The sequence below is a fragment of the Chaetodon trifascialis genome, chromosome 9 (genome assembly GCF_039877785.1).
Source record: "Chaetodon trifascialis isolate fChaTrf1 chromosome 9, fChaTrf1.hap1, whole genome shotgun sequence".
NCBI lineage: Eukaryota > Metazoa > Chordata > Actinopteri > Chaetodontiformes > Chaetodontidae > Chaetodon > Chaetodon trifascialis.
In genome coordinates this window covers 29,873,295-29,900,762 of record NC_092064.1, presented here as the reverse complement: position 1 = coordinate 29,900,762, position 27,468 = coordinate 29,873,295, and the positions used below count along the sequence as shown (strand labels likewise).

Below are 27,468 nucleotides of genomic sequence, written 5' to 3'. Positions count from 1 at the left end.
TTTTGGACCATCTGAGCTGAAAACTTTAAGTTGTGGAGAAACGTGCTGAAATCATCCCAGATTTCAGCGTGAGACTTGACCCGAACCCAAACCTGCTGCCAGACAGCCACGATGACCCACGACTGCAAACCGACCATCAGAAAAGGAGATGGCGTGACGCTGAACTCGCTGGCTGTGCAGCCTTTTGTGCCATTTTAAATAAAGATTGAGAAAATTGAATCCGTGCTGGCATACGGACCAAAATGATGGAGTCTGGAGGACTCAACGATGCTGTCGGCGCGGCGGCCTCGGCGTGTTTACTGTTTCGCTAAATTTCTCTTATTTCTTTCTGATTTTAAATCGAAGCTCCGCCGGCGCTCTTCCCCCCTCACCTGCCAGCTGCCCTGTCCTCACACCTGTTCTCACTTTCCTTATCTGCTCCACAGGTACCTGGACCACAGCAGGTGTGCTGGTCTGCTTCCTTTCTTCTGCTCCAGATTGTATGCTAAGCTAACATATAGCTTGTCCGTTAGCATAGTATGCTAAACTAACATGTGGCATGTCCGTTAGCTTAGTATGCTAAGCTAACATGTAGCTTGTCCGTTAGCTTAGTATGCTAAGCTAACATGTAGCTTGTCCGTTAGCTTAGTATGCTAAGCTAACATGTAGCTTGTCCGTTAGCGTAGTATGCTAAGCTAACATGTAGCTTGTCCGTTAGCTTAGTATGCTAAGGATACTCTGGCCTCTGTGCTCAGTTCTGTTCACCTGCATCCTGACCTGCGTGGTCACCGTGGTCACCCTTCACTGGACTTTGGATTCCTTCCTGCTTATTATTGGATGTCTTTGCTCTGTTGGGCTGCTTCTCTGGGCGACCCTAGCGTGCCTCAACGTCCCGTTAGCCTCTGTACCTCATTTTGTCCTTTAAAGGACCACCGTGGTGCATTTAGGGGCATCAGAATTAGGCTGTGCACAGAAGTGACCCAAACTCTCTCCAGCTGGTACCGTTCTACCTTTGGTTCTTTGCGTGTCAGTTTCAGAGGCGTGCGGTTCCACATCACGAGAACCCCTCTGCAATGCCGGGGGTCAGCATGGGGGGGGTCACCCTGCCTCCACCTGCTGCCAATGAACCCGACTCACGAGGCAAACGCTAACATGCTAAATATGAACACGCCTGCATTAACATTGTGGCCTTGTTAGCATGCTGTTAGCATTTAGCTGAGCTGCTAGCATGACTGCAGTGCTCTTCAGTGTGATGCCGACAGACAGTTTTATCATTTGTTGACTATATATTGAGTTACTATATAATGTAATATATTGATATTAAGATATGAAAATACTTTTGATTTTATCCTAATTGTCGACTAAATGTTTAAAATACGAGCGACTACCTGTAATGTTTAAACATGGTTATTGATATAGACATGTATAGAGGTACATAAAGGGGTACAAATATGTAATCTAAGTTAAGATTTCATGGGGAATGAGGGCCCGTACATGCAGGTGTAACTATCTACTTGAATACAAGGTTTACACCCTCATAAATATTATTTATTTCTTCATATTTCACAATCTTCTACTTATTTATTTACTAATCTCTGTAACTTTTAATTTATCCATTCATTATCTTGCCTAGTTTATTCTCTCTCTTTCTTTTAAAAAAATCTATTTTACTTTATTATTATTATTATTATTATTATTATTATTATTATTATTATTATTATTATTATTATTATTATTATTATATTTCTGGGTATGTGTTGTAGGTTTATTTGTACGTAAAAGCTGAAACTTAATAAACATATTGGTAAAAAAAAACAAAAACAAAATTCAAATGATTCAAATATCTGTTTTTGTGAAAATCTGCAAACGTCGCCTTTGATTAGTTTTTTAGACTTTGATTATAGAACTGAATTCAGCCCAAAGCTGGAGTAAAGGTTGTGTCTGTCCCTCGCAGGGCTGTTCGTCCTCTCTGGACGTCAGTCTGGACGAGGCTCTGCAGCGTCTGAAGCTTCAGCTCAGGACGATCAATGACAGATAAGGAGGCGTCAGAGGAGACGAACTGGAAACCTCCAAACCTGAGTTTAACTGGGCAGAGTTTAACTTTAGTTCAACTTAAATTATTCAGTGGATTATTTTCCATCTTTTTTTATTATCTGAACTCTGCTTTCATCCTGTTTCTGTCTCACTTTTATTATCAGGTCTCTTTTATTCTTCATCTTATTTTACTTTCATTTTCTGTCCATGCTTTGATGCTCAGTTTGTCTTTTTGCTTTCTGTGAAGACACAAACAGTTTGTTGTTGTTAGGACCTTTGGTTTTCTCCCCGGATGAGGATCTGGAGCCGTTAATCACCTCGAGGGTGTTTTGCGAGCGCAGAGCCTCATAGATAATTCATGTCTGTGCTGTCAGAGGATCGTCGTTATGTTAGGGACAAACATGGTGTCATTTTCAGAAATCTTCCCTTTCAAAGAGGAACAGAAAAGACGCTCGTGCTTCAGTTGTTTCTGACTCTTTTATTGGTTGAAATGGCAGACCTCGTCCTCTAACAATCCACATCAACCACACATTGATCATCTAAAGGAAGAGGCTGGAGGACATCAGCTTGTTCTGCAGTGAAGACAGTGGACGTGGACTCATATGAAAACATGAGGATGTCTGTCCGCTGACGGACGACACACATCACATTTCAAATTCTTTTGCCAAAAGCAAGACTTTTGCATATGATGCGGATTTTGGAAATATTGAGTCCGTACATGACGGGGTTGAAGAGCGGCTGACACGTCAGCCAGTACAACGAGAGGAAAATGCGCAGCATTGTGGGTAAACTGCTCATGTTGAATCTGCTCTGCACGATTTCAAAGAAACAGCCGAAAGAGAAGTTGAGCAGAGAAGCCAGGTGAGGCGTGCAGGTGCTGACGGCCTTCTGCCGGGTCTGCTGAGAGCCAGAAAAACACACTTTAAGAATCCTGACATACGTGTAGATAATGAGAATAATGAGGCCGAAGATGACCGTGAACATATACACGAGGCCGTAGACGTTGTTGAGCGTGGTGTCACTGCAGGCCAGTTTAACGATGGAGTAATTATCACAGTACACTTTGTGGATGGTGTTTCCACACAGCTGCAGAGGGACACTCAGAGACATCATGACCACTGTGGCCAGCACACTGTACAACCACACGAACGCCGTCAGCGCCGCAACCTTACAGGACGTCATGTGTGTGTTATAGTGCAGAGGATCACAGATGGCCAGGTACCTGTCGTAGGACATGACCCCTAAACTGAAGAACTGCACACTCCCATAGAAATGCACACAGTAGATCTGCAGGAAGCAAAGTGAAGCAGAAACAGTGTGAACGTCCGAGAGGATCTGAAGCAGGAGGAACGGAAACAAGCCTGAACTCCCATACAGCTCATTGACGAACAGGCTGCACAGGAACAGGTACATGGGCTCATGTAAGCTTCTGTTCAGGCAGATCACCACGATGAGCAACAGGTTGGCACAAACTATTAACACGTACACACACATGACAACTATGAAAAACAGATATTTTAAAAGTCCAGTGTCCACGTAGGCAACAAGGGAAAAGTATGAGACCTGGGTGGAGTTGATCATCGTCCTTCATGCGGCTCCTGGATCAGCCGGGACATGACGCAGCGGATCAGCTGGTTTCAGCGGTGAGGCGGCGTGTCCGCTTGTTTAAGGTGTGTGAAGCTGCAGCATCAATCACTCACAAACAGACGAATCCATTACGAGAGCGAGGAAGAATCAGCAGCGCCACCACGTCTGGAGTCACGAGAGGACACCGCCTCGTAGACCCAGTTTGACATTGTGTGTCTTGTCCAACGCTGAGTCCGTCCTCTCTGAGCTGAAGCTGCTTCTGCTTCTGCTTCTTTAAGCCTTTCCAGCTCAGCCGAGGCTTCAGCAGCTTTCTGTCCAGGGACTGCACATGGACATCAGCTGATGGCAGGTCTGTCTCAGAGGCTGAGACGTCCCTCCCGTCCGTCCGTCTCACATAAACACAGAAATAATAATGATCACAGAACTGCTGATCGATCAGTATCAGAAACCTTCTTCATTCTATATATCTGATAGATCTAAACCGACCATTGTCTTCACATGATGTCCACGAGGACACCGGGACACGGGGACACCATTTGAGTTGTATTTTAATGATTTATATCTTCAGTCACAGACAAGATGAGAGACGGACGATGCACTGGGCTTGTTCCAGGACGTGGATTCCTGTGTGAGGTCACCAGGACAGGTGCAGGCAGGTGTGACCCACAGGAAGTCACTTCAGATCGTAGTTTGGTCTCTGATTGGACCGCTGTCCAGCTGTGACGCACCGGTCGTGCAGCTGATGAGGAGGAGGTTAAGTACGGGACACGTATGACGACGATGATGATGATGATGAAGATGATGATGAAGATGGTGGTGTGCACATGTTAAAAGGACTCGGCTCATTAAAGCTGTGAATGTGCGGTTTGTCTGTCGGCCTGTGGCTGTTTCACTCTGTAGTTCACCTTTGGGTCGCTGTCAGGCGTCACACTGACTGTCTGCCCTGCAGCGCCTCCCAGAGGAGACAAGGTGGAACAGCTTGTGTCCAGGTGTGACGATCCACGGCCGGCGTGCAGTCCTGTGTTTACATCATCAGAGCAGACTTCTGCCTTTTTCTTCAGAGCTCTTTAAAGACGTTTAGCATGCTGCCGGTAGTTGTGCTCGGTCAGACCGTCCGTCTGCGTCTCAAAGCCGGTTCTTCACCACGTTTCTCTCGGGGCTTTAAGGTTGTCACTTCAGAGATTTAGACTTTTTAATCTGAGTCTTCATTTGGAAATCGAGCAGATTTTATCTCACGTCGTCAGATGGATTCAAAGACTTTGAGACACAAGTGTCAAATCAATAATAATGATCAGTCTACTCAGCAGTAACAGATCAAACAGTAATAAACATTCAGGAAACATAGAAATAATGAGACAGAATGAATGATTGAATGATTGAATGAATGAATGAATGAATCTGTCAGATGGGCCTCAGTTAGATTAAAGCCACATGATTAAAAGCTGAAGATCAAGTCTGTCAGCTGTCAGATAATTTGTGCATTTTCTCCCCAAAGAAGAGACCTTTGCACACAGTGCGTATTTTGGACATCTTCAGTCCGTACAGTAAAGGGTTGATGAGCGGCTGAAAGGTCAGCCAGTACAACGAGAGGAAAATACGCAACATGTTTGGTAAATTATACAGATCGAATCTGCTCTGCACGATTTCAAAGAAACAGCCGAAAGCAAAGTTGAGCAGAGAAGCCAGGTGAGGCGTGCAGGTGCTGACGGCCTTCTGCCGGGTCTGCTTAGAGCCAGAAAAACACACGTGGAGGATCCTGATATACGTGTAGATAATGAGCATTATGAGACCGAAGATGACCGTGAACATGTGACAAAGGCCAAAGATGTTGTTGAGTGTGGTGTCACCGCAGGCCAGTTTAACGATGTAGTAATTATCACAGTACACTTTGTTAATGACGTTCCCACACAGCTGCAAGGGAAGAGTCAGACCCGACACGATGACCATGTTGATGAAGAAAGGGTAGACCCATATCAGAGCCGTGAGCATGCTAATCTTACTGGACGTCATCCGAGCGTTGTACTGCAGAGGGTGACAGATAGCCAGGTATCTGTCGTAGGACATGATGGCTAAGGTCAGAAACTCTATGCCTCCGTACGAGTACAAGCAGAAAACCTGCAGGAAGCAAAGTGAAGCAGAAACAGTGTGAACGTCCGAGAGGACCTGAACCAGAAGGAGAGGAAACAAGCCTGAGCTCCCATACAGCTCATTGACGAACAGGCTGCACAGGAACAGGTACATGGGCTCATGTAAGCTTCTGTTCAGGCAGATCACCACGACGAGGAAGACGTTGGCACAAACTATCGAGAGATAAAACATCAAAATAATCAGGAAGTACAAGTAATGAAAAACCCCCGTGTCAAAGTAGGCAGCGAGGGTGAAGTATGAAACCTGCGTGGAGTTCATCATCATCATCATCATCATCATCATCAGCAGCAGCAGCAGCAGCAGCAGTTATCAGCTCTGTTCAGAGGACCAACATGTTCCAGTAAACAAGTAAACAAGTTTCAGAAAGCATCATAGAAACAACCAGTATGTGAACACCAATCAGATTCACCTGAGCCAACCTCCTGCCGCACCACTACCACCACTACCACCACCACCGCCGCCGCCCGGCACACACACCCGTTCTGCTCCTTTAACCCCTTCAGGTCAGGGGCGACGCCCACAGCAGCCGCCCCTCCTCCTCGTCAGCTGACTCAGGTGTCGCTGGCTGTTCCTCCTGATGGCAGAAAAATGCATCCTGTCATGTTTATTTGTTACAAAATGAGTCAAAGTGTCTTGTTTCCACCAAAAGCTGATCAGGGGACGATTTATTGATCAGTGATGATTAAAAAAAAAGATTCTTCCACTCCTGCATGTTCAGGTCTTAAAGAGCAGAACCTCTTCAGCCTGAACCGTTTGGGATGACGTTCTCAGATCAAGCTTGCCTCCTCCACAGAGGACTTGCTGGAGGAGTTCCATTACTCCCAGTGAAGGCCAGCAGTTCTGCTGGTGCCTCTGGTCTGTTCCTTTGCTCAGTTTTACCACAGGTTACCACAGCAACCGTCTACTGTGCGCATGTACTCGTAATCAGAAAACTTCTTCGATACTGCAGCACCTGATACCTCTTTACGTCAATGTGGCGTTAAACTCCATCAGGTGGGTGGAGGAGGAGCGACCCCATAAGTGACCAAAGTAGAGAAAACTGAAAACAATGTTCTGCTAAGTTGTTCAAGGAGCTGTAATAGTACATTTACGTACGATTGTGAGTACTTGGTCTGATAAAAGTGGTATTACTGCGTCCCTCCAAATGTCTGTTTTACCAGTCTGTCAAACTGATGCTACGATTCGACTGAATCACCACCTCTGTGAGGCGGGACGGACGGATGAGGTCAGTCTGCTGCTGTAGCAGGGTTAGGGTTAGGGTTAGGGTCCGGACCTGAAGAGGCTAAAAGAGGCTGAACGTCACCACTCACACAGACTGACGCTGGTGTTGTACAGACTTTAAATACCAGATCAGTGAATCCTTCTCTGGACCATGATCTCCTCTCCTGCGTCGGCTCAATGTGCAAAGTGTGTTTAAGGTGTTAGCTGCAGAGTCCGACAGACCTCACCTGTGAACAGTGATCTGACGGCTCAATGAAGCAAAAGGATGAGGATGATGATGATGATGATGGTGATGATGATGATGATGATGATGATGATGATGATGGTGATGATCAACTCCACTCAGGTTTCATATTTCACACTTTGATGTTGGACTCTTTAAATACTTATTTTTTGTGATTCTCATGTCTTTATATGTGTTAATAGTTTGTGCCAGCGTCCTCCTCGTCGTGGTGATCTGCCTGAACAGAAGCTTACATGAGCCCATGTACCTGTTCCTGTGCAGCCTGTTCGTCAATGAGCTGTATGGGAGCTCAGGCTCGTTTCCTCTCCTTCTGCTTCAGATCCTCTCGGACGTTCACACTGTTTCTGCTTCACTTTGTTTCCTGCAGAACGTCTTTTTATATTCTTACGGAGGTGCTGAATATCTGAACTTAGCCATCATGCCCTGCGACAGGTATCTGGCCATCTGTCGTCCTCTGCAGTACAACACCTGCATGACACTAAAGAAAATTGCCGTCCTCATTGCGGTGACGTGGTGTTGCCCTTTACTGCTGTGTATTGTGATGACGTCCTTGAGTAAGTCCTTACGCCTGTGTGGGACCATTATTGAGAAAGTTTACTGTGATAACTACTCCATAGTCAAGCTGGCGTGTTCGGACACGACGATCAACAACGTCTACGGGCTGTTTGTCACGTCGCTCTCCATCTTTTGTCCTCTAATGCTCATTTTTTACACCTACATGAAGATTCTCAGAGTGTGTTTTTCAGGTTGTAGACAGACCCGACACAAAGCCGTCAGCACCTGCACGCCTCACCTGGCCTCCCTGCTCAACTTCTCCTGCGGGGTTTGCTTTGAAATAGTGCAGAGCAGGTTTGACATGAGCACTGTGCCCGTTGTTCTGAGGGTCTTTTTATCTCTGTATTGGCTTACATGCCAGCCGGTTTTCAACCCTTTACTCTGCGGACTGACTATGTCCAAAATCCGCATCGTACGTAGAAGCCTTGTCTTGGCGCTGAAATGTAGGCCAGTGATGTAACGACCATCCAACAGATTTCACTGAAAGTGCATTTGTGTTTGCTTGAAGTGTGACGGCTGGCATTTAGGTGCACGTCCACGTTGACAAGCTGCCGTCTGATGAGAGGATTTGGTTTCTGTGGTGATTTCAAATGAATGCACTTTGCGTTATCGCGCTGTGTGAAATGTACTTCCACAAAGACAAATGAAAAAGTGATAAACCTTCAGGAGACATGAATCGTATACGCTGCACTGATATTTGCTCAAGCTGAGTAGTAACAGACGATAAAGGTGGTTTCAATATTCAAACGTCTCTTTTGACCCCCTGATAGTTGCAGTCTCCTGTGTCACCATGGTTTCCTGAATAAATGGATCTCTTCATGCTACATGATCGAGCAGATTCCTTATAGGACGCCTCAGCTGTGGTTATGTGACCTCTGGTTGACCCTGATGGGAACAAAAACCAGGAATGCTGATCCTGTTGATGTGACGGAGGAAAACGTGGATCACAGGGGCTTCAGGAACTTGTGCCGGCTCAGATGCAGACCTGCTGTGACCTTCACACCCTTCCTGTGGACGAGGAAGCAGAAATCAGCCTCTGATCTCTGACTGACTGCCGCTGAAAACACAGCTGACTTCATCAGCAGACGGATCCACAGATCAGTCAGACTGTGACGTGTACCTCAGCTTCATGGTGGTCAGGGTCTGCCCCCACGGCCTCACAGCACTGTGAGGACTAAAGGCTTGATGGGCCCCTTTCCAAGACCTCCACTGGCAGCCAGACAGACCCCAGGCTTACAGGAGCCCCTGACTCCCAGCTGTGGGGCTTCCTGACCCCGGCGGACCCTTACTGCCTGATCTGTTAGAGGCAGCGCCCCCCAACACATGATGGCCAATCAGCAGTGGCAGACTGATGAGCGCCAGGTGCAGCGACCCTGAAAAGGCCTGAGCAGTGAACTGGTGACGGACGGCTGAGTGCTCCTCTTCCTCCATTCATCTGCAACTCGAGGAGTGTGTACACATGTGTGTATGCAGTACATACACACACACTTTTTTCTAAGAAGATTAAGATTAAGGATTCCTTTATTCGTCACATTTTTTTACACACAACATGCAGATGTGAGGGGGAAACTGCACACGCCATGCATTTGTGAATTCTTTCCCGCTTTTTGACCCATCCTGGTCGTCCTTCCTCCGCGGCAGACCAGCAGCTGTCGACCGGCGCCCGGGGACCCAGTCCTCTTTGTCACCATCAGTCAGGTCGTGATCTTCTTGCATGTTTTCAGTGGGGGTATTTTTATGGGGGACACCCCAGATGAACACATGTACACACAAACATACACACATATATGTATGCATGTGTGTGTATAGTGTGTATAAAGTCTTGTATTCATATGTTCATAACCTGGCGAGCGCACTGGAGGAGCGTCGCTGTAGCTGCGCTGTTCAGTGTTTTATTTGATTCTGACTTTCACATAAAGACAGAAATCAAGAGAAATGAAAGGAGAATGATTTCTTTCTCTTTATATTTGCCTTCATTGAGCCTCTTTTCTGTGCTGGATGTTTTTCAGGCATCATTAGAGAGCAGAGACAGCGGGTGGTTTGGCGGTCTGGTGATGAGGTCAGGAGTTTCAGAGGGACTCCAGGTGTGTCTGAGGCAGGTGTTTGCTAGGATTCACACTGTGTCTTACCTGAGTGTGACTCAGTCCAGCGCAGTGTTTCATGTGTCAGGACGGAACGTCCTTCCTGTTTGCTGATTGAATACTTTGTGTGTTTTGAACTTTAGCTGCAAAACGACAAAACGAGCGAAGCTTTAAACTTTCAGAATCTGTAACTCAGAAGACGGATCGCGATGAACTCCACACAGGTCTCATATTTCATGCTTGCTGCCTACCTCGATGCTGGTGTCTTCAAGTATTTATACTTTGCCCTCGTCATGTCTCTGTATATTCTGATAGTTTGCACCAACCTGTTGCTCATCGTGGTGATCTGCCTGAACAGAAGCTTACATGAGCCCATGTACCTGTTCCTGTGCAGCCTGTTTGTCAATGAGCTGTATGGGAGTTCAGGCTTGTTTCCGTTCCTCCTGCTTCAGATCCTCTCGGACGTTCACACTGTTTCTGCTTCTTTTTGCTTCCTGCAGATCTTCTGTGTCTTCTCTTATGTCTGTGTGGAGTTTTTAAACTTGGCCGTCATGTCTTATGACAGGTATCTGGCCATCTGTTATCCTCTGCAGTATAACACCCACATGACAGGCAGAAAGGTCGCCATGCTGGTCGCTGCAGCCTGGTTTTTCCCTTTTCTTACCATCGTTGCTTTGATTTCTTTGACTCTGCCTCTGCAGCTGTGTGGGAACATCATTAACAGAGTTTACTGTGCGAACTACGCTGTGGTCAAACTGGCCTGCTCGGACACCAGCCTCCTCAACGTTTACGGGCTCATCTACGCTTTCATTGCGATCATCATGCCTCTCGTTTTAATCGTTTGCACGTACGTAAAGATTCTCAGGTTGTGTTTTTCCGGCTCCAAGCAGACGAGACAGAAAGCCGTCAGCACCTGCACGCCTCACCTGGCCTCGCTGCTCAACTTCTCCTTCGGCTGCTGTTTCCAGTTGTTACAGGGCAGGTTCGATGTGAGCAGTTTGCCGAGTGTGTTGGCCATTTTATTATCGTTGTACTTTCTGACCTGCCAGCCTCTGTTCACTCCAGTGCTGTATGGGCTGAAAATGTCCAAAATCCACCACATCTGTAAACGTTTGCTGTGTGGTTAGTTCAGTTCAGCATTACAGAGATGAAGAAGAAAGAAATGCCTCCCCTCTCCTGTGATGTGTGTGTGTGTGTGTGTGTGTGTGTGTGTGTGCGCGCAAAGGAAGGAAATGAGACATCCAGGCTGTACAGGTGAAGCTACACCTGTGCTGCGGGCTGCCTGGACTGTGCAGCGTGGGCGGAGGTCAGTGCGTCATCATCGCTGAGTGGAACAGTTCAGATTCGGAGCGACGGCCGACAAAGCAAAGCCTGCTTTTAGAAAGCTTCATGTCGGGCCTGAGATCATTCCAGATGTGCGTCCACGACTTCAACCAAGAAACTGCTGCCATCGACATTTCCTCTCTGTCTTCTCTGTTCAGTGTGCTGAATGTTTTTAAGGATTGATCAGTCACACGATGAACCCTGATCGCTTTTGAGTTCTCAGTCGCTCCACAGTTTATGGAAATGATCTAAAGTGCACTGCGTTAAATCAGACCTTCACCTCATCAGTTCTGATGTCCTCCTGCCGTCTCCTGGACGCTCTGCAGTTTGCTTGTTGGACCAGCAGGGGGTGCTGGACGCTGCTGTACCCACTGAAGCTCACGTAAAAGCACCTCGAGGGCCTTAAAGCTCACAGAGCAGTTTGTGCTGGACTCGACAGTGAATGAGTATCTCTGATGAGTAAGAAGAGCCACCGGCTTCAGGCCTTCAGGCCTCAGGTCTTCAGGTCTTCAGGCCTTCAGGCCTCAGGTCTTCAGGCGTCAGGCCTTCAGGCCCCAGGCCTTCAGGTCTTCAGGTCTTGGATCATTGGCCTGCTCAGCTCAGCAGATTACTGCAGCTCTGTGCTTCATGTGTTCACCCTCTCATCGTCTGTTTGTACGAGTTCTTCTGTGTTTGTGCTTGTTTTTATTGTGTTTCTTTCCACTGCAGCAGAAATAAAGTTTGTGAACCTGGAAAAGTGTCAGTGTGCGACAGGTGATCTTTATTTCTGTGTTTCTGACTCTTTCTATTGATCAGAGTGTGTGTTAAGTTCATTAAACTTCAGAGTTTGACGCAGACGCCTGCAGATTGATGTGTGTGGATGTATTTAGATGTCAGTGATCGTGTGTGTAGCAGCTGAGGTGAACATTGAAAAGGCGTCACACAGTTAGCCTCTCTCACAATGATGGACTGAAGCATGAATCTGTGTGTGGAGGTGAACCCGGCCTGCTGCCCATCATCCTCTCACTGGACGCAGGAGGACAGGAAATGGCCAAGCTGACATTACAGACGCAAAGTAATAGAGTCACAAAGCAGGTTTGTTTGCCTTGAAGTTTGTACAGTTTAGAAGCACAGACAGAGTTTTATCATTGAATTCAGTTACAGTCAGATGATTGGATATGAGGGTTCAGGTACTTTCACACGTCTGCAGTTGTTCCACTGTGAAGGCGACGGTTTGCAGAATGAGATAAATAAATAAAGAATAAATAAGTAAAGATAAAGAAAAATAAAGAAAATGAACTGATGGTTTGTGATGCAGAGTGACGGTGGGAAGGTTGGTTTCATTACTGAAACTCAGAGTTTGTCCCTCCAGCAGCAGGAAGTGAGAAACTACCATGAAATGAAAATGTTTGATGTTTTTTAACATTGACAGTCGCCGCTCAGGTGAGGTGAGCTCAGGTGAGGTGAGCTCAGGTGAGCTGAGCTCTTGTGTGCAGGTACTGACACCTTTTGTCTTTTTGGACCCAGTAAAACAAACAAACTTACAGAATTCTCTCGTAAACGTAAAGTTAAATTAAAGTTTCAGAACCAGAAACATGTTATTCAGAGTGTGTCTGTCCTGAGGCGTGTTGTCTCAGAGCGGTCTGAGGGGACGTCATTATCGTCCTCAGGCCTCTGTGGACCAGTCAAACTAGCGCTGAGGTCCGCTCAGCCTGATTGGTCTCACTGGTTAATGGCTCTGACAGTAATTTGCTTCAGAGGGAATTAGTGGAAACTATGTCTAATGTGAAGCTTCCTGAGGGACAACCATGTTGACATGCTGAATGACCTTTGACCTCAGGGACTCAGCCTCTGTGGGGCTTTCACATTAACTGAGAACAAACTCAGTTTGTGCCAAAGTTTTCTTTCTTTTGTATCACCACAGATGTTTAATCAGGAGTTTGACAACTTAACAGTAAGAAAAATGTTTTTTAATGTCCAGAAACATGAAGAAGACTCACTGTTCAAAGACGTCTCATCACGAAAAGACACGATCAAACTTTACTTTTGTCCCCGTTTCACATCAAACATGTCTCTGTCACGTGTACACAAAAGTCTTTACAGATGTTGAGAGTATTTCACTCAGTGCTGTGAGCTGATCCTCCATTTCTGCTGAGTGGTGCATTGTGGGACGTAGAGTGGAACGTCCTTGACCACTTCTTCTCTTTTAATGCCACCTGGAAACGATTGAAGGGCAGCAGCCGCCACATCAAGGACCACTAAACCCCTTCAAAGACCACAAAGGAGCACATCATGGAGCCACATAGAACCGCTTCATGTTGACATGACCCTTGGAAACACCCTCATCCTCCTAGAAATTCCTTTTTGCAAGCACTTTGAGAACCTCTTCAAGTCCTCAAGAATCCTTGCAGCATTCTCAGAGAACCTCAGGACCTCCTCATAACTTATGAAACCTTTAAGGACTTCTAGATCCGCCACTTCTTGGAGAACTACCCAAGCCTTGTCACGGACCAGTGGAACCTCTTTAAGTACAAATGCAGTCTGGAATTGTCTCTTAACAGGGTACCACTCCACCATCACAGTGATGCCGTGGTTGAAACCGTAACCTCACAGCAGAAAGGTCTCGAGTTTCAATGGTCTGCGGCAGGTTTATTTCTGGTTTCTGGACAGTCCAAAGACACTCGTTAGGTGAAAATACTGACTTCAGTTTGACCATTTTGGTCCGTGTTTTCCAAACCGATGCCTCTACTGACAGAACGACGTTCCTGCTTCAGACATTGAAAGTCTGTGTTGGTTTTTAAGGTTTAGGCTCAAAAACAACTTCATGGCCAGGAGTAATTAGGGTGATATTACCATTGAATCCTGTTACACATCTTCTAAATAACAATTCTCGTCTTCCCCTTCATGGATAAAGCACGCAAAATCTGGCTGGCCGGCCTAACTGCAGCCAAAAGGATAGTAGTCCAGCGCTGGAAACCCCCTCACAATATTTCACATGCTTTCTGGCTCCGGAGTTTTTTGGACATTTCTTACCTGGAACTATCATCAGCAAGGATTAATGATGCAGGACAAACACAATTTTAATCTGGACAAATCTGATATCTGACCTGAAAGACCTTTTTGTCTGAATAGGACTGCTCTGATCATCTACCCTGCTGGTTGGTGGTGATGGTGGGGGTGGGGGGTTGGTGGAAACAGGGGGTTGAGGGGTATGAAAACCAAAAGCCTAACATGTAAATGGCAGTTTGCTGTATTGGCTTTTAGCCTATTTGTTATTGTTCCAATAAAAAAATGAATATAAAAAAACAACAACTTCATGGCCACCAGATTAACAGTTGGTCAGGGTTTAGGGGAAGACCACGATGGCCAGGACGGAAAGAAACCACTAATGGTAGGAGAACGGAAATGACTGGAGTCGTCACCCTTCTTCTGGTCCCAGAATGATGCTTCTTCTGGTTGGTCGAGGGCACTGTCACTCGTGTGTTTTCACAAATGTCGTCTGAAGAACAAAGAGCTTTATTTAAATAGTGCGGGAAAGATCAGGAGCTAGTTTTGGCATTAGCTAAGGCTAAGAGCTAATGTATGAGCTTTGTTGACTGTTTCTTTATGGCAGTTTGTTTTTGAGGCCTCGTGTTTGTCTCGAGTAAAACTGGTCAAGGAAAGTCAGACTGAGGTCAAACATGTTGCCGCGCTGTTTTTCCTTCGTGCTGTGTTTGTGTTTGTGTGGCTTCACTGACAAACATTAAAGTAAGATCGCCATTAAAAAATAAATGAATTTTATTTACTTCAACATTTGCTTAAAGGTCCAGTTTGTAGATTTGGTGGCGCTGGCCCTCCCTGCAGTGGCATGAAACATGGTGGACTCTGAGGATGAGGAGCTGTTCCCTTTGTCGATAAAACGACAGCTAACAGAAACACAAAGATCGTCATCGTCATCGTCATCACCATCATCACATTTTCAGTCAGCACACGCTGAATATGGTCTAATGGTTCAATGATTGCATCCACACTCCTGTTTCTTCTGATCTGTTTGGACTGAACAAACAGTTGTTATGAATTATTAGAACTGTGGGCGTCGGGGGAGGATCAAGGCGGCGTTTGCCGCTGTGGGCGTCCACTGACTGGAACCGCTTAAAAGCAGCAGGAGCAGAGGTCCCGAGCAGTCGGAGGGAGACGCACTTCCACTGATACGATGGACTTCCTGCTGGCTTCCGGCGAGCGAGCGCTGACTCTCACTGATTCTTCACGAACTTCGTCGACTGTTGATGCTTTATGAATCTTAACTTCTTGTGATCCAGTGACAGAATGTGATGTCGGTCTGTTACTGTGATGATGACACTCAGGTTTCATATTTCATACTTGCTGCCTACTTTGACTCCAGGCTTTTAAAGTACTTGTTCTTCATGGTTCTCGTGTTGTTATATATTCTGATAGTTTGCACCAACCTGTTGCTCATCGTGGTGATCTGCCTGAACAGAAGCTTACATGAGCCCATGTACCTGTTCCTGTGCAGCCTGTTCGTCAATGAGCTGTATGGGAGCTCAGGCTTGTTTCCGTTCTCCTGCTTCAGATCCTCTCGGACGTTCACGCTGTTTCTGCTTCACTTTGCTTCCTGCAGGTTTTCTCTTTGTACTCGTATGGTAGTGTAGAGTTCTGTAATTTGGCCGTCATGTCTTACGACAGGTACCTGGCCATCTGTCGTCCTCTGCAGTACGACTCACACATGACAGCCAATAAGGTTGCTCTGCTCATGGCGGTGACGTGGTTGCCTCCTGTCTTTGCTGTTTTGGTGACGACATCGCTGAGCGCCTCGTTGCAGCTGTGTGGAAACGTCATTAACAAAGTTTACTGTGACAACTACGCCATGGTCAAACTGTCCTGCTCTGACAGCAGAGTGAATAACGTGTCTGAACTCACTGCTGCGTCTCTCATGGTCTCTGTTCCAGGGTCTCTGATCGTCTACACCTACATGAAGATTCTCAAAGTGTGTTTTTGTGGTTCTAAGCTGAGCAGACAGAAGGCCGTCAGCACCTGCGCGCCTCACCTGGCCTCCCTGCTCAACTATTCGTTTGGGGTTTCCTTTGAAATATTGCAGAGCAGGTTTGACATGAGCCACGTACCCGACGTGCTCCGAGTACTTCTATCATTGTACTTCCTCACGTGTCAGCCGCTGCTCAACCCTGTGATGTTCGGACTCAACGTGTTCAAAATACGTCTCCAGTGTCAGCGTCTGCTTTTCAGCTCCGCTGCCGTCGACCGTCCGGCAGGTTTGTTCGGCTGGAGGAAAGCGTTCGATTGCTGATGTTCAGTGTCTTCATTGAAGGTGTTGAACTGTTTGACTTGACGTTTGAAGACGATCTCCTTCTGTTCGTTCTGGTTCAGTGTTTCAACGAGGAAACAAAGTGCTTTGACTTCCTCGTCCCGTCTTTGATTCTCTTCCTTCGTTGTCACCTCGGGGGTTTTTACATTGCGGCTCCATAAATGTCACTGAGCCGCCTTTAACTCCTTATTCTTGTCTTCTTCGAGAGACACGCCCAAACTTTACACACTGTTTTATTCAGATGGACCGACGTCCTGAATGACTCATTTACCTCAGAGATCTTCAGTCTGTCCAACCTGCTCTCTCTGAACCATCTTTACACCCTGAGTTTGACATGTGGACAAACTCTTGTCATGACCATGTCTGACTGTGTGTCTTCGGCTGCACCAGCAGGACGGAGACAGTATGAAGACAGACAGGGACAACATGAAGTCTAAAAATCTGAAGCCTTTGAATCGTCTAACCATCCCTGTCCCCGTCCCTCCGCCCACCTCCTCAAACCACTGCCATTGTCATTTGATTTGATTTGATTTGATTTGATTTGCTGTACTCCAGTTTGACTTAATGCCCCACCCGGTGGGCACGCACAGTGACACAAATCAAACACACCCAGCAAGTTGTGTGACAGATGCTAAAATGTCCAGTGTCGGTCTTCCAGAGGTGGTTTCTATATTTACTACACTGCTGAGTGGACTGGTCATACTGGGACACAGAGGCTGAGTGGACTGGTTATACTGGGACACAGAGGCTGAGTGGACTGGTCATTAACCCTAACCCATATTATATAACTATGTACTTACTTCTTCTTCTTCTTTATTAGATTTTTTGAGGACGTTCTTCTCTCTTAGTTTTATTCTCATCCTTATTCGTCTTTATTGTATATATTTGATGTTTTTGTGCATGTTTAACCTGCTGCAACAGAAGAATTTCCCAAACTGGGATCAATAAAGTCTGAGAACATTTCTGAAGAACAGAGAAAGTTGGTCTGTGTTGACCATAAAGAACGGTTCAGCGGACAGTTAAAACACACACACACACACACACACACACACACACACACACACACACACACACACACACACACACAGACATTCTCACCACAGACAATAGCAGGGGTAACGAGACATGGCAGGGCACTAACGATGGAGAATGCCACCTTTGGGGCACCGAGAGTCATCATTGACTGAGTGTAACCATGCGCAGCTGCACTTTTCTGTAGCCGGCTGGTTCAAACTCGGACTCTGCGTTGTGTTGTGTTGAATGATGGACAGGATACTCGTTTACAGTTCATGCTGCCGTTTATTCTGAACAGGAACAGGATATGTACTGGTCAGTTGGCTCAAAAGGCAGCTCACACGCAGCATGCTACAAAAGGGATAGCGCGTGTTAGCACAAAGGCTAACTAGCTCACTCAGAAAGTGCATTATGCTGTTAAATGTACATTCCTGTACGCAACAGTGCCGCGACTCACTCATAACTCTTCACAATAACATCTCCATGAGTCAACATGCACCTATGCTTATACAGGACAGTAAACAGACAGCAATACACATAATTTGTACGGAGTGCTGCGTTCCACAACTCACCTCAGTCACGTCTCTCATTAACTGGCAGTGTTTTCAAGTAGCAGGAAGCATTTGTCAACTGCCTGAGAGGGGGCGCCATTGAGCCATCTAACCACCTGAATACAATATTATCCTCATACAGCCATTACAGCAAGTGGAAACAAACACTATATACAAACTGTGTTACATGAGCACAGGGGGCACCTGCACCCAAGCCCACCCGACCCCGACAGACCGGGGACCCCCACACCAAGGTTGGGAGTCCCCCCACCAAATGGGCTGAAGGACCCCGAGGATAGCACCCCCGGCAACAGACCAGACACATCTCTCGGCGTGGAGGACCCGCCAAGGAAACACTGGAATTAGAAAATAAAGATTTAAAAGAAGAAAAGTTCAGAAGATAATAAGTGAAGTAGATAAAACAGGGTAAAATAATGCAAAATATAAAACAGCAAAATAAAAGGCATCAACATAAGATAAATGATAAAATGAAATAAGATTTTAAAGGTCAGCTAAAAGCCCGATTGAAAAGGTGCGTTTTTAACCTTCTTTTAAAAATATCAACAGTCTCTGCAGACCTGAGGCGCTCCGGCAGGCTGTTCCACAGGTGTGGAGCGTAGTGCCTAATGCTGCCTCACTGTGGGCTTTTGTTCTGGCTTTTGGTATGGATAAAAGGCCGGTGCCGGAGGACCTCAGGGTCCGCGAGGGCTGATATGGTAAAAGCAGGTCAGATAAATAAGAGGGCACAAGGCTGGTAACACATTTAAATACTAGTCAAAGAACCTTAAAATGGATCCTTAAGCGGACAGGAAGCCAATGCAGCGACTGTAAAACCGGTGAAATGTGGGCCCGCCCTCTGCTCTTCGTCAGCATGCATGCAGTTGAGTTTTGCAGTAATTGGAGGTTTGAAATACTCTTTTTAGGAAGACCAGAGAGCAGGGCATTACAGTAATCTGAATGACAGGAAATAAAAGCATGCACCAGCACCTCTGTGCTGGCCTGAGAGAGGAACGGGCGGACTCTGGCCATGTCCTTAAGATGATAAAAGCCTATCTTTGTTATATTTTTGATATGTGGGATAAAAGTCAGCTCAGAGTCAAAATGACGTTTTTTTTACAGATTGTGTTGGTTTAAAATCTTGTAGTTTTGGTAAAAGTTTCTCCGTCTGGCCGTCAGGACCTATAACTAAAACCTCTGTTTTGTCCTGGTTGAGTTGTAGGAAATTCCCTGCCATCCATGACCTGATATCTAAAATGCAGTTAATAAGAATATCTATTGATTAAGGGGACCTGCAGTTTGTCCCCGTAAGGCAGGTGAGTCCCCACAATGTGACTGTGTAAACAGATTTTTGTCCCCACAATGTGATATATACCAGGCCCACGCGCACACACACACACACACACACACACACACACACACACACACACGCAGGCACACACACGCACGCACGCACGTACGCACACACACACATGCACGCACACACGCACACGCGCGCACACACGCGCACACACACACACAGGCACGCACACACACACACACAGGCACGCACACACACACACACACACACACACACAGGCACGCACACACACACACACACACACACACACACACACGCTGTTTAAGGACAACGTAATGAGGCATTTTACACAAGAATACAGCCAGACCACAGCAACAAAGATCAACACCCTGTTAGACGTCATCCGAGCGTTGTACTGCAGAGGACGACAGATGGCCAGATACCTGTCATAAGACATGACGGCCAAGTTACAAAACTCGGCGTTTACATACGAGTACAAAGAGAAAACCTGCAGGAAGCAAAGTGAAGCAGAAACAGCGTGAACGTCCGAGAGGATCTGAAGCAGGAGAACGGAAACAAGCCTGAGCTCCCATACAGCTCATTGACGAACAGGCTGCACAGGAACAGGTACATGGGCTCATGTAAGCTTCTGTTCAGGCAGATCACCACGACGAGCAGCAGGTTGGCAGTAATCATTACAGTGTACAACACTGCGGTTATCATGAAATATACATATTTCAAACTTCCAACATGCACATAAACATCAAGAATGAAGTAAGACAAAGAGGACAACGCTGAATTTATCATAACTCAACGTTTATAATAATGAGCAAACAGCTGTTTTAAAAAAGAGTTTTTACCTCCAAAATAAATCATCCGCTGTGCTCAAAAAGGCAGAAATGTGACATTGCGTTTGTGTTCTTCAGCTAAAACTGCTTCAAAAGAAGAAAGAAATGAAAGCGCACAAAAGGAGTCAGCACTCATCCTCTCATCACGTCACGGACTGCAGGCTGCCGACAGACTCACGCTCACTTCTGCCCAACAGCCGAGGCTTTTTCTACCTTTTCAGCTGATCGTCAACACGCAGCGCGCTTTGATTGACAGGGGACCCTCAAAGGACCAGTCTGTGCCATCTAGTGGTGACTATGCAGACTGCAACCAACTGGTACCACTCGCCTCAGACTCTGCAAAGGTCTCTCTGCAGAATCAGAGTTGGTTTGTTCATTCTGGGCCCCTGTAGAAACATGGCGGTGCAACGTGGTGGACTCTGAGGAAGAGGAGCTGCTTCCTCTTTAGAGATAAAGAGCTCATTCTGAGACTATTAAATATGCACGTGGGTTAACGAGGTAATCCAATAGATGCTAACATGCTAACACCAACGTCTAGGCCTGCGGCTGAGGCTCAGGATGTCACCCATGTATCAGAAGGTCGGTGGTTCGATTCCCCGGCAGTCTACATGTTCAAGTATCCTTGGGCAAGATGCTGTGCTGCCACTGGTGTGTGAATGGATGATGCTCACAACGAGCAGGTGGCTTAGCTTCTGTACGAATGACTGACTTGTGTTGTAAGCACTTTGAGTGAGTATATATACACAGTATAAATATACTGTAAATGGATCACTGGACCATTGGACCACTCGCCCACTGGACCACTGGATCACTGTTGGAATATTTCCAACAATGCTGAAAAGTCTGTTGTATGATAACTAAAAATTTAAGAAATGCTTCAGAAACAACTTCTGATGGACTGATGAGACCTTTGAGAGTTTGCTATTGATGTTGGGCAAACCCAGAACTAACTTCAGTGTGTGTCCGTCCTGAGGTCTGAGGGGATATCATTATCATCCTCAGGCCTCTGTGGACCAGTAAAACCAGCGCTGGGGTCCAGTCAGCCTGATTGGTCTCACTGGTTAACGGCTCTGATGGTAATTTGCTTCAGAGGGAATTAGTGGAAACTGTGTCTCATGTGAAGCTTCCTCAGGGACATATGTGTTGACATGCTTAATGACCTTTGCCCTCAGGGACCTGAAACAGTGATCTAAGTCGGTGCTTTTAGATTAACTATGAATAAAGTTTGTGCCAAAGTTTGAAATGAAAAGAGACACCTTCAGACACCTCATTATAATGCAAAGACTTGAACTGTTCATTTGATGCCTTTTCATAGCAGAAGTTACCAGCAGACATCTTCAGTGGAGTCAGAGGCGTCAGTTGATTTAGTTTTTTCTTTGTCTGTCAACACTTTGACAGAATTTGCCGACGCACTTCATTTCATGATGCAGATTTTGGACGTGTTCAGGGTGAAAGAGGCTGGCGTCTCAGGAAGTTGACCCTCGTTCAGTGCTCATAGTTCTGTTCAGAGCACAAACTGATTCAAAGAAATGATGCAGAGTTTGAAAAGCCAAACGGATGCAACGAGGAACCAAAACTCACAATAAACGGTGATCACTGATAGACTTCAAAGCTTGACTAGTTTGAAATGTAATGTCCTCTCACTGTGAAGAAACATATTGTAGAAAACAGTCATGACAGATTGCCTAAACTTGTTTACAGTCCACATGAAGGTTTGGTCAGAAATGACAGTTTAGGCCTTCAGCTTCTGACTGAGCTGAAACTCTGCTGCTTCTTCTTTGTTCGACATTTCAATAGATGAATTTGAGCTTCCTGTGGCCGTGGCCTGGACCCAGAGAAGCAGCAGCCAGGACATGGATGTAGTATCTGCTAATGGAGCTCCAGTCTTGGGCTGCCAGGACAAGGGTCAACTCAACCTCTGTAACTGGTTAGGACATCATTCTGTTCAGTCTGAGCCGAAACTCAAAATAGAAGATTTCAGGATGTAGTCTTTTGGGCTGTTTGCTTAAACCCAGATTTACCACAGCAGAGCTCGTCACGCTGATTCGTTCAGCTTAGGCCTCTGGAAGTCCTCGAAGCTGGAGGCCCAACTAGCATCAGTGGAACAACCCTGCTGGCAAATGCTCAAATGAAACATTTAGGTCATCGTCGTCATGTGCAAATAAGCCTCTTTGGTGTCTCAGTCAAAAGTCTCCAGAAGACTCACAGGTCCCCCTTTTCAAGAAAGGTGGGATGCACAGTGACCACCAAGCAGCTGTTTGTACAAATCATTGAAGTTCAGAGCTTCATCTTCAGCTTCAGGTCTGTGCTGGTCAGCCCTAACCCTAACCCTAACATCTAACCCTGACCAAAACCAAACCTAACCCTCCACCTTGGTCTGATGGACCTGCCTCTTGTGATCCCTCAGGTTTGTCTTTCAAACTGTGAGGGAGGCCCAAGCTTGTGCACTGACACAGACTTGACTGATATGAGTCAAATACCTGATCAGACTGGCTGACGGCTGTGACAGCAGGTGGAGCTGATCCTCCTGTCGGTCCCATCAAACCACCAAAGAAGAGAAACAATGAGATGACGCCATTCAAAGAGCTCTAGTCAAAGCTGAAACGATGGGAAACAGTTCTGTTAGTTTCATGTGTTCATCTGATGAAGGTCACCGCCTCCTCATCTTTGTTTGACCTGTGACAGCTCAGACCTCACCTGTGGCGGTACCCCTTCGTGTAAAACTCATCGTTACGCCTTTACACTTGTCTCAGAGTTGGTGGACAGAGAGATTTGTTGAAATTAAAGAGGATCAAAAAGTCCTCAGATATGCTTCAGAAAACTTTGGTGTTTACTTTCTTTAGACACCATCATTCAGTGTCCGTCCATCCTGAGGCGTCACAGAGGCTCTGAAGGGAGGTCATTATCGGCCTCTGCCCACTGAGGACCAGTGAAACCAGTAAAAGCTCTGACTGTAATTTGTTTCAAAGGGAATTAGTGGAAACTGTGGCTAATGTGAAGATGCCTCAGGGACAGACATGTTGACATGCTGCAATGACCTTTGACCTGAGGGACCTGGCACAGTGATGTAACTTTCCACAGCCTCTGTGGTGAGAACACATTAATGAGGACAAACTCAGTCTGTGCCAAAGTTTTCTTTCTTTCGTAGTTTTCTGAAGAGTTTGTGTTCAGTTTGTCTTAAACAGGATCAGATGCTCCAACAAACAAGTTCCTTATGAAACACTCTGTGAAGAAAACACGATATTCTCATGTTGACGCTGCTTTATTTTGACTTCATAACACATCAAAGTCAAATTTAAACTTCCACAAAGGACAAAATGTTTTCTCTGATTTCTCAGTTGATGTAACTTCATGTCTCAAAGGTGTCGAGTATGTTTTCATTTTATGGGACAAAAGACGGCCTTTCACTGATGGGCCTCCACAAAGATGCCTTGAAACTTTTCAAGGGTAACTGGAACATCCTCAGAGACACCCCCCCCCCCCCCATCCCCACTTCTCAAGGATCCCTACAACCTTCTCAAACTCTCCTGGAACCTTGTCAAGGACCCCTGATATCATTTTAAGGCCTCTTAAGAACCTTCACAAGGATCCCTAGAACCTTTTCATGAAATCTCAGAACTTCTCAGAAACTTGTAGAACCTCCTCAGTGATGGCCAGAGCTGTCATCCTGAAAGGAGCCGGACATCCACTCCCTGTCCCGGCTGGTTGTTTTCAGCTGCTACGTGAACATATTCGCTCTCATTTCTGTGTGAATTTCATCAAGTATGATGAAAAAAGACTAAATATCTATCTAACTAAACTAAAACAATAATACTAAACCTTTGGTGCCTGCTGCTTGAGGAAAAATAAGGGGCCTTTCTGTCTCCATAAAATACCCCTACCCACTAAAAACATGCAAGAAGATCACCACCTGATCAATGGTGACGAAAAGGAACTGGTCCCCGGGCGCTGGTCGACCGGCAGCCCGCCGCTCCTGGTCTGCTGTGGAGGAAGGACTGACCATGGATGGGTCAAATAGCGGGATGGAATTTCACATATGCATGGCATGACAGTTTCCTCCTCAACTGCATGTTGTGTGTAAAATGTGACGAATAAAGGAAATTCTTCTTCTGCTTCTACTGTTAACGAGGTCCAAACTGTCCCATCGCCTCCACCAAAAGAAGCCTGTTTAAAAGAAAGACCTGACTGCACCAACAGTTATTGATTAAGGTCAAAAGGTCATTGATAGAAGAAATGGACACAGATAACACGCAGATGACATCAGACACCACAGCGGTGATCAAAATGTGAAGAGAACGGTTCCTCAGTTCTGTGGTCACTGTAGGTGGAACAACATCGAACAAAACCACCAACCTTCACAACTCGGACTTGGATTTTTTAGCTTTCACGACAGCTGAACAGATTTGGAGACACTGGAGGAAGACGGAGCTCCACCCGCTGAACAGACGGTGGCGTGCTCATACGAGGGCCTCCGGTGGAACCGCTGTGCTGGACCCTGGCGAACATGTCGGCATCAGAAGTCTTTGCTTGAACTTTCAGATGAAAGTGAAGCTGAAGTCTTTGATGTTTGAGTAAATGCATTTTGTTGCTGCTGAGCTCAGAGTTTCTGTCTGATGTTGAAGTCTGACGTCATTACTCACCGCAGAAAAACAAACATTTCTATGTGTTTGTTTTAATATTGAAGTCTGCCATGTTGGCCGGGAGGGGGCGTGGCCTCAGCCTCCTCTCTGATGTCATCAGGTGTCACTCTTCACCTGTCTGTCTGCAGTTTTCAGGTGTATAAAGCTGCTGCTCGCTGGCTTTTGTTTCCCTGAGGTTCGCTCAGCTGCTGGTCGATGAGCGATTCCAGCCAATCGGAGACCGTTTCTCTGTGATGTTACCTGTGATGTTACCTGCGATGTGCTGTTGTGTGTGATTTCCTCTCTCACAGGCTGACTGCTGTAATTTTGCCTTGTTTTGAAGAACATGTTGCTGATTGGATGTTAGCTTTGTTGATTTTCTCCCCTCAAAACCTAAAAGGAGACGTTTAACCCTCCAGCTCTTCTTCTTTGGTCTTTAACCTGCACAGCGTGTGACTGTTTCTGTGCCTCTCATTGGTCTTTTCTTCTGGTTCTGAGGTGATTTTAAAGATTGATGTCATTTCAGATCACAACTTTTTTCAGTGTTCAGTCTGATGATGATGAAGGTTTCTGCTGTTTGTGCTGAAACTTCAGTGGACGGACTCAGGGGGTCTCAGGGGGTCTCGTCTGATTCTCTGAAGCCTTCACGAGTTGAATGTTTCAGTTGTTTTTAGGTTTGACCTTGAACACTGAAGATCTGACTGTATGCACGAGTTCAGTGATGTTGTTCCAGTTCGCAGGTTCAGACTGAAACCCTGAAGTGTTGAACGTGTTTCAGGTCCTTTGAGCTGAAAGCAGACGCATGACGAACGTTTCCGTTCTGTTGGTGGTAAAAGACACGTTCTGTTCACAGTTTTCAGTCCTTGCTCTGAAAAGTGTCTTTGCTCAGAAATGTGCAGGAAGTGATTGACCTGCGGGCTGAAAACCGTCTGAATCTGGTCCTCATACGCGTCTACTTCTCTTTGTTTTATCCTGATGATGAAAAATCAGTGTTTTCTGGTCGTCAGCTGATCTAAAATGATTTTCTTTAACAGCGTCAGAAAACTCAGCGTCCACTGCTGTTCGCTGTCTGTGTCTGTGCTCAGAGGTGACGCCGTCAGTGGATCCAGGAAAGACTTCCTGAAGGGTCTGAAGCTCGTTTAAGGGAAACTGTTCCTCCAGTGAAAAGTTGGCTTTGTTCATCAGTTCATCAAACATCCTCTGATGATTTGCTGTTGTTCTCGGTTTCATTGCTTCACAACCTGAATCTGTTTGTGTGGCGGTGCTGTTTGAAGAATCACTGTGAGCTAAAGAACTAAAGAACAGGAAGTCTAACACGGCTGCGCGACCGCTGGTCTGAAGTGACGAGCTTTTATTTGACTGCAGACATGATGCAGAATATCTCTGAGCTGGTGTTTGTGCTCCAGGGTCTGAACGACTCTCTGACAAACCGTCAGATCTACTTCACCTTTGCTCTGACGTTGTACCTCTTCACCATCTTCGTCAACCTGACGCTCATCGCCACCATCTGTCTGGAGAAAGCGCTCCACGAACCCATCTACATCTTCCTGTGTAACCTGTGTCTGAACGGCGTCTGCGGGGCGTCGAGTTTCTACCCGAAGCTGCTTCACGACCTTCTGGCCGACTCTCACGTCATCACGTACACCGGCTGCTTGAGTCAGATATTTGTGGTTTACTCTTACGTCTTCTGCGAGTTCACAAGTCTGACCGTCATGGCGTACGACCGCTACTTGGCCATCTGTAAGCCGCTGCAGTACCGGACGCTGATGACAGTGCAAAGGGTGGCGCAGCTGCTGCTGCTCACCTGGAGCTTCTCGCTGCTAGAGACGGTGGTGGGCGTCTGCCTGACGGCCCGCCTGCCGCTCTGCGGACGCCACATCCAGAAGATCTTCTGCACCAACTGGGAGGTGGTCAAGCTGTCGTGCTCTGACACGACGGTCAACAACATCTACGGCTTCGTGCTCATGTTCTCGCATCTCTTGCAGACCGGACTCATCCTGGTGTCCTACACCCGCCTGGTCCGGGCCTCGCTCAGGCTGCACTCCGACCGCAAGAAGTTCATCCAGACGTGCCTGCCGCACCTCATCACGCTGTTGGTCTTCACCGGCTCACTGGTGTTCGACATCATGTACTCTCGTTACGGCGGCAGCACGCTGCAGGCGCTGCAGAACATGCTGGCTGCGGAGTTCCTGGTGGTCCCGCCCCTCATCAACCCCATCATCTACGGCATCAACCTGCATCAGATCAGGTCCAGGATCCTCCACAACTTCGCCCACAAACCAGAGATCCCAAAACCACATTCATGAGACACAAAATCATGTTAGTCAAAAACAAACAAACACTCAGACAAAAATTACTTAAAAAAATAAACATCCTACATGAACATAGATGGAAGAAAGCTCAGTTCTACAGTTCTGAGTCCACTGACGGAGACGCTTCCTGTTCCAGGCTGAAGTCGGCTTCACGGTGATGTCTCTGCAAACGGCTCTGAAGCTTTTCACATGTTTATTGGTGGAGCTGAACGCTGTCGATGAAGACGTCTTCAAGCAGTTTGAAACTTAAAAAACAACCTTCTGTCTTATGCTTTGTGACAACATGAAGGGACGTTTTAAGGTGTTCAAAGATGAAACATGACTCAGCAGCAGCAGCAGCAGCAGCAGCAGCAGCA

At 46.5% G+C, this 27,468-nt stretch overlaps 4 protein-coding genes and 2 pseudogenes across 4 annotated transcripts; 3 read left to right on the top strand and 3 right to left on the bottom strand.

Annotated features, from left to right (window-relative positions):
- Positions 1 to 2,664: 2,664 nt before the first annotated feature.
- LOC139335977 (olfactory receptor 6N1-like) lies at positions 2,665 to 3,594 on the bottom strand. Its single transcript, XM_070969757.1, has one exon. It carries the CDS (start codon positions 3,592 to 3,594, stop codon positions 2,665 to 2,667), a length of 930 nt encoding a protein of 309 aa, XP_070825858.1.
- A 1,464-nt stretch (positions 3,595 to 5,058) lies between these two features.
- Positions 5,059 to 6,015, bottom strand: LOC139335976 (olfactory receptor 4B13-like). The gene has a single exon (XM_070969755.1). The coding sequence runs from the start codon at positions 6,013 to 6,015 to the stop codon at positions 5,059 to 5,061; it is 957 nt and encodes a 318-aa protein (XP_070825856.1).
- Positions 6,016 to 7,291: 1,276 nt separating this feature from the next.
- On the top strand, positions 7,292 to 8,228 carry LOC139335975 (olfactory receptor 10J5-like; annotated as a pseudogene).
- A 1,830-nt stretch (positions 8,229 to 10,058) lies between these two features.
- On the top strand, positions 10,059 to 16,453 carry LOC139335974 (uncharacterized; annotated as a pseudogene).
- Positions 16,454 to 17,168: 715 nt separating this feature from the next.
- LOC139335972 (olfactory receptor 8A1-like) lies at positions 17,169 to 20,140 on the bottom strand. The gene is given in 4 exon segments (XM_070969754.1): positions 17,169 to 17,173; positions 18,257 to 18,392; positions 19,650 to 19,900; positions 19,903 to 20,140. Coding segments are annotated over 4 exon segments (630 nt in total).
- A 6,030-nt stretch (positions 20,141 to 26,170) lies between these two features.
- LOC139335971 (olfactory receptor 6N1-like) lies at positions 26,171 to 27,106 on the top strand. The gene has a single exon (XM_070969753.1). It carries the CDS (start codon positions 26,171 to 26,173, stop codon positions 27,104 to 27,106), a length of 936 nt encoding a protein of 311 aa, XP_070825854.1.
- Positions 27,107 to 27,468: the final 362 nt, after the last annotated feature.

What these genes read in the sequence shown, in the direction of transcription:
- LOC139335977 (XM_070969757.1), bottom strand. Translation starts at nt 3,594, where the DNA reads ATGATCAACTCCACCCAGGTCTCATACTTTTCCCTTGTTGCCTACGTG.
- LOC139335971 (XM_070969753.1), top strand. Translation starts at nt 26,171, where the DNA reads ATGCAGAATATCTCTGAGCTGGTGTTTGTGCTCCAGGGTCTGAACGAC.
- LOC139335976 (XM_070969755.1), bottom strand. Translation starts at nt 6,015, where the DNA reads ATGATGATGATGAACTCCACGCAGGTTTCATACTTCACCCTCGCTGCC.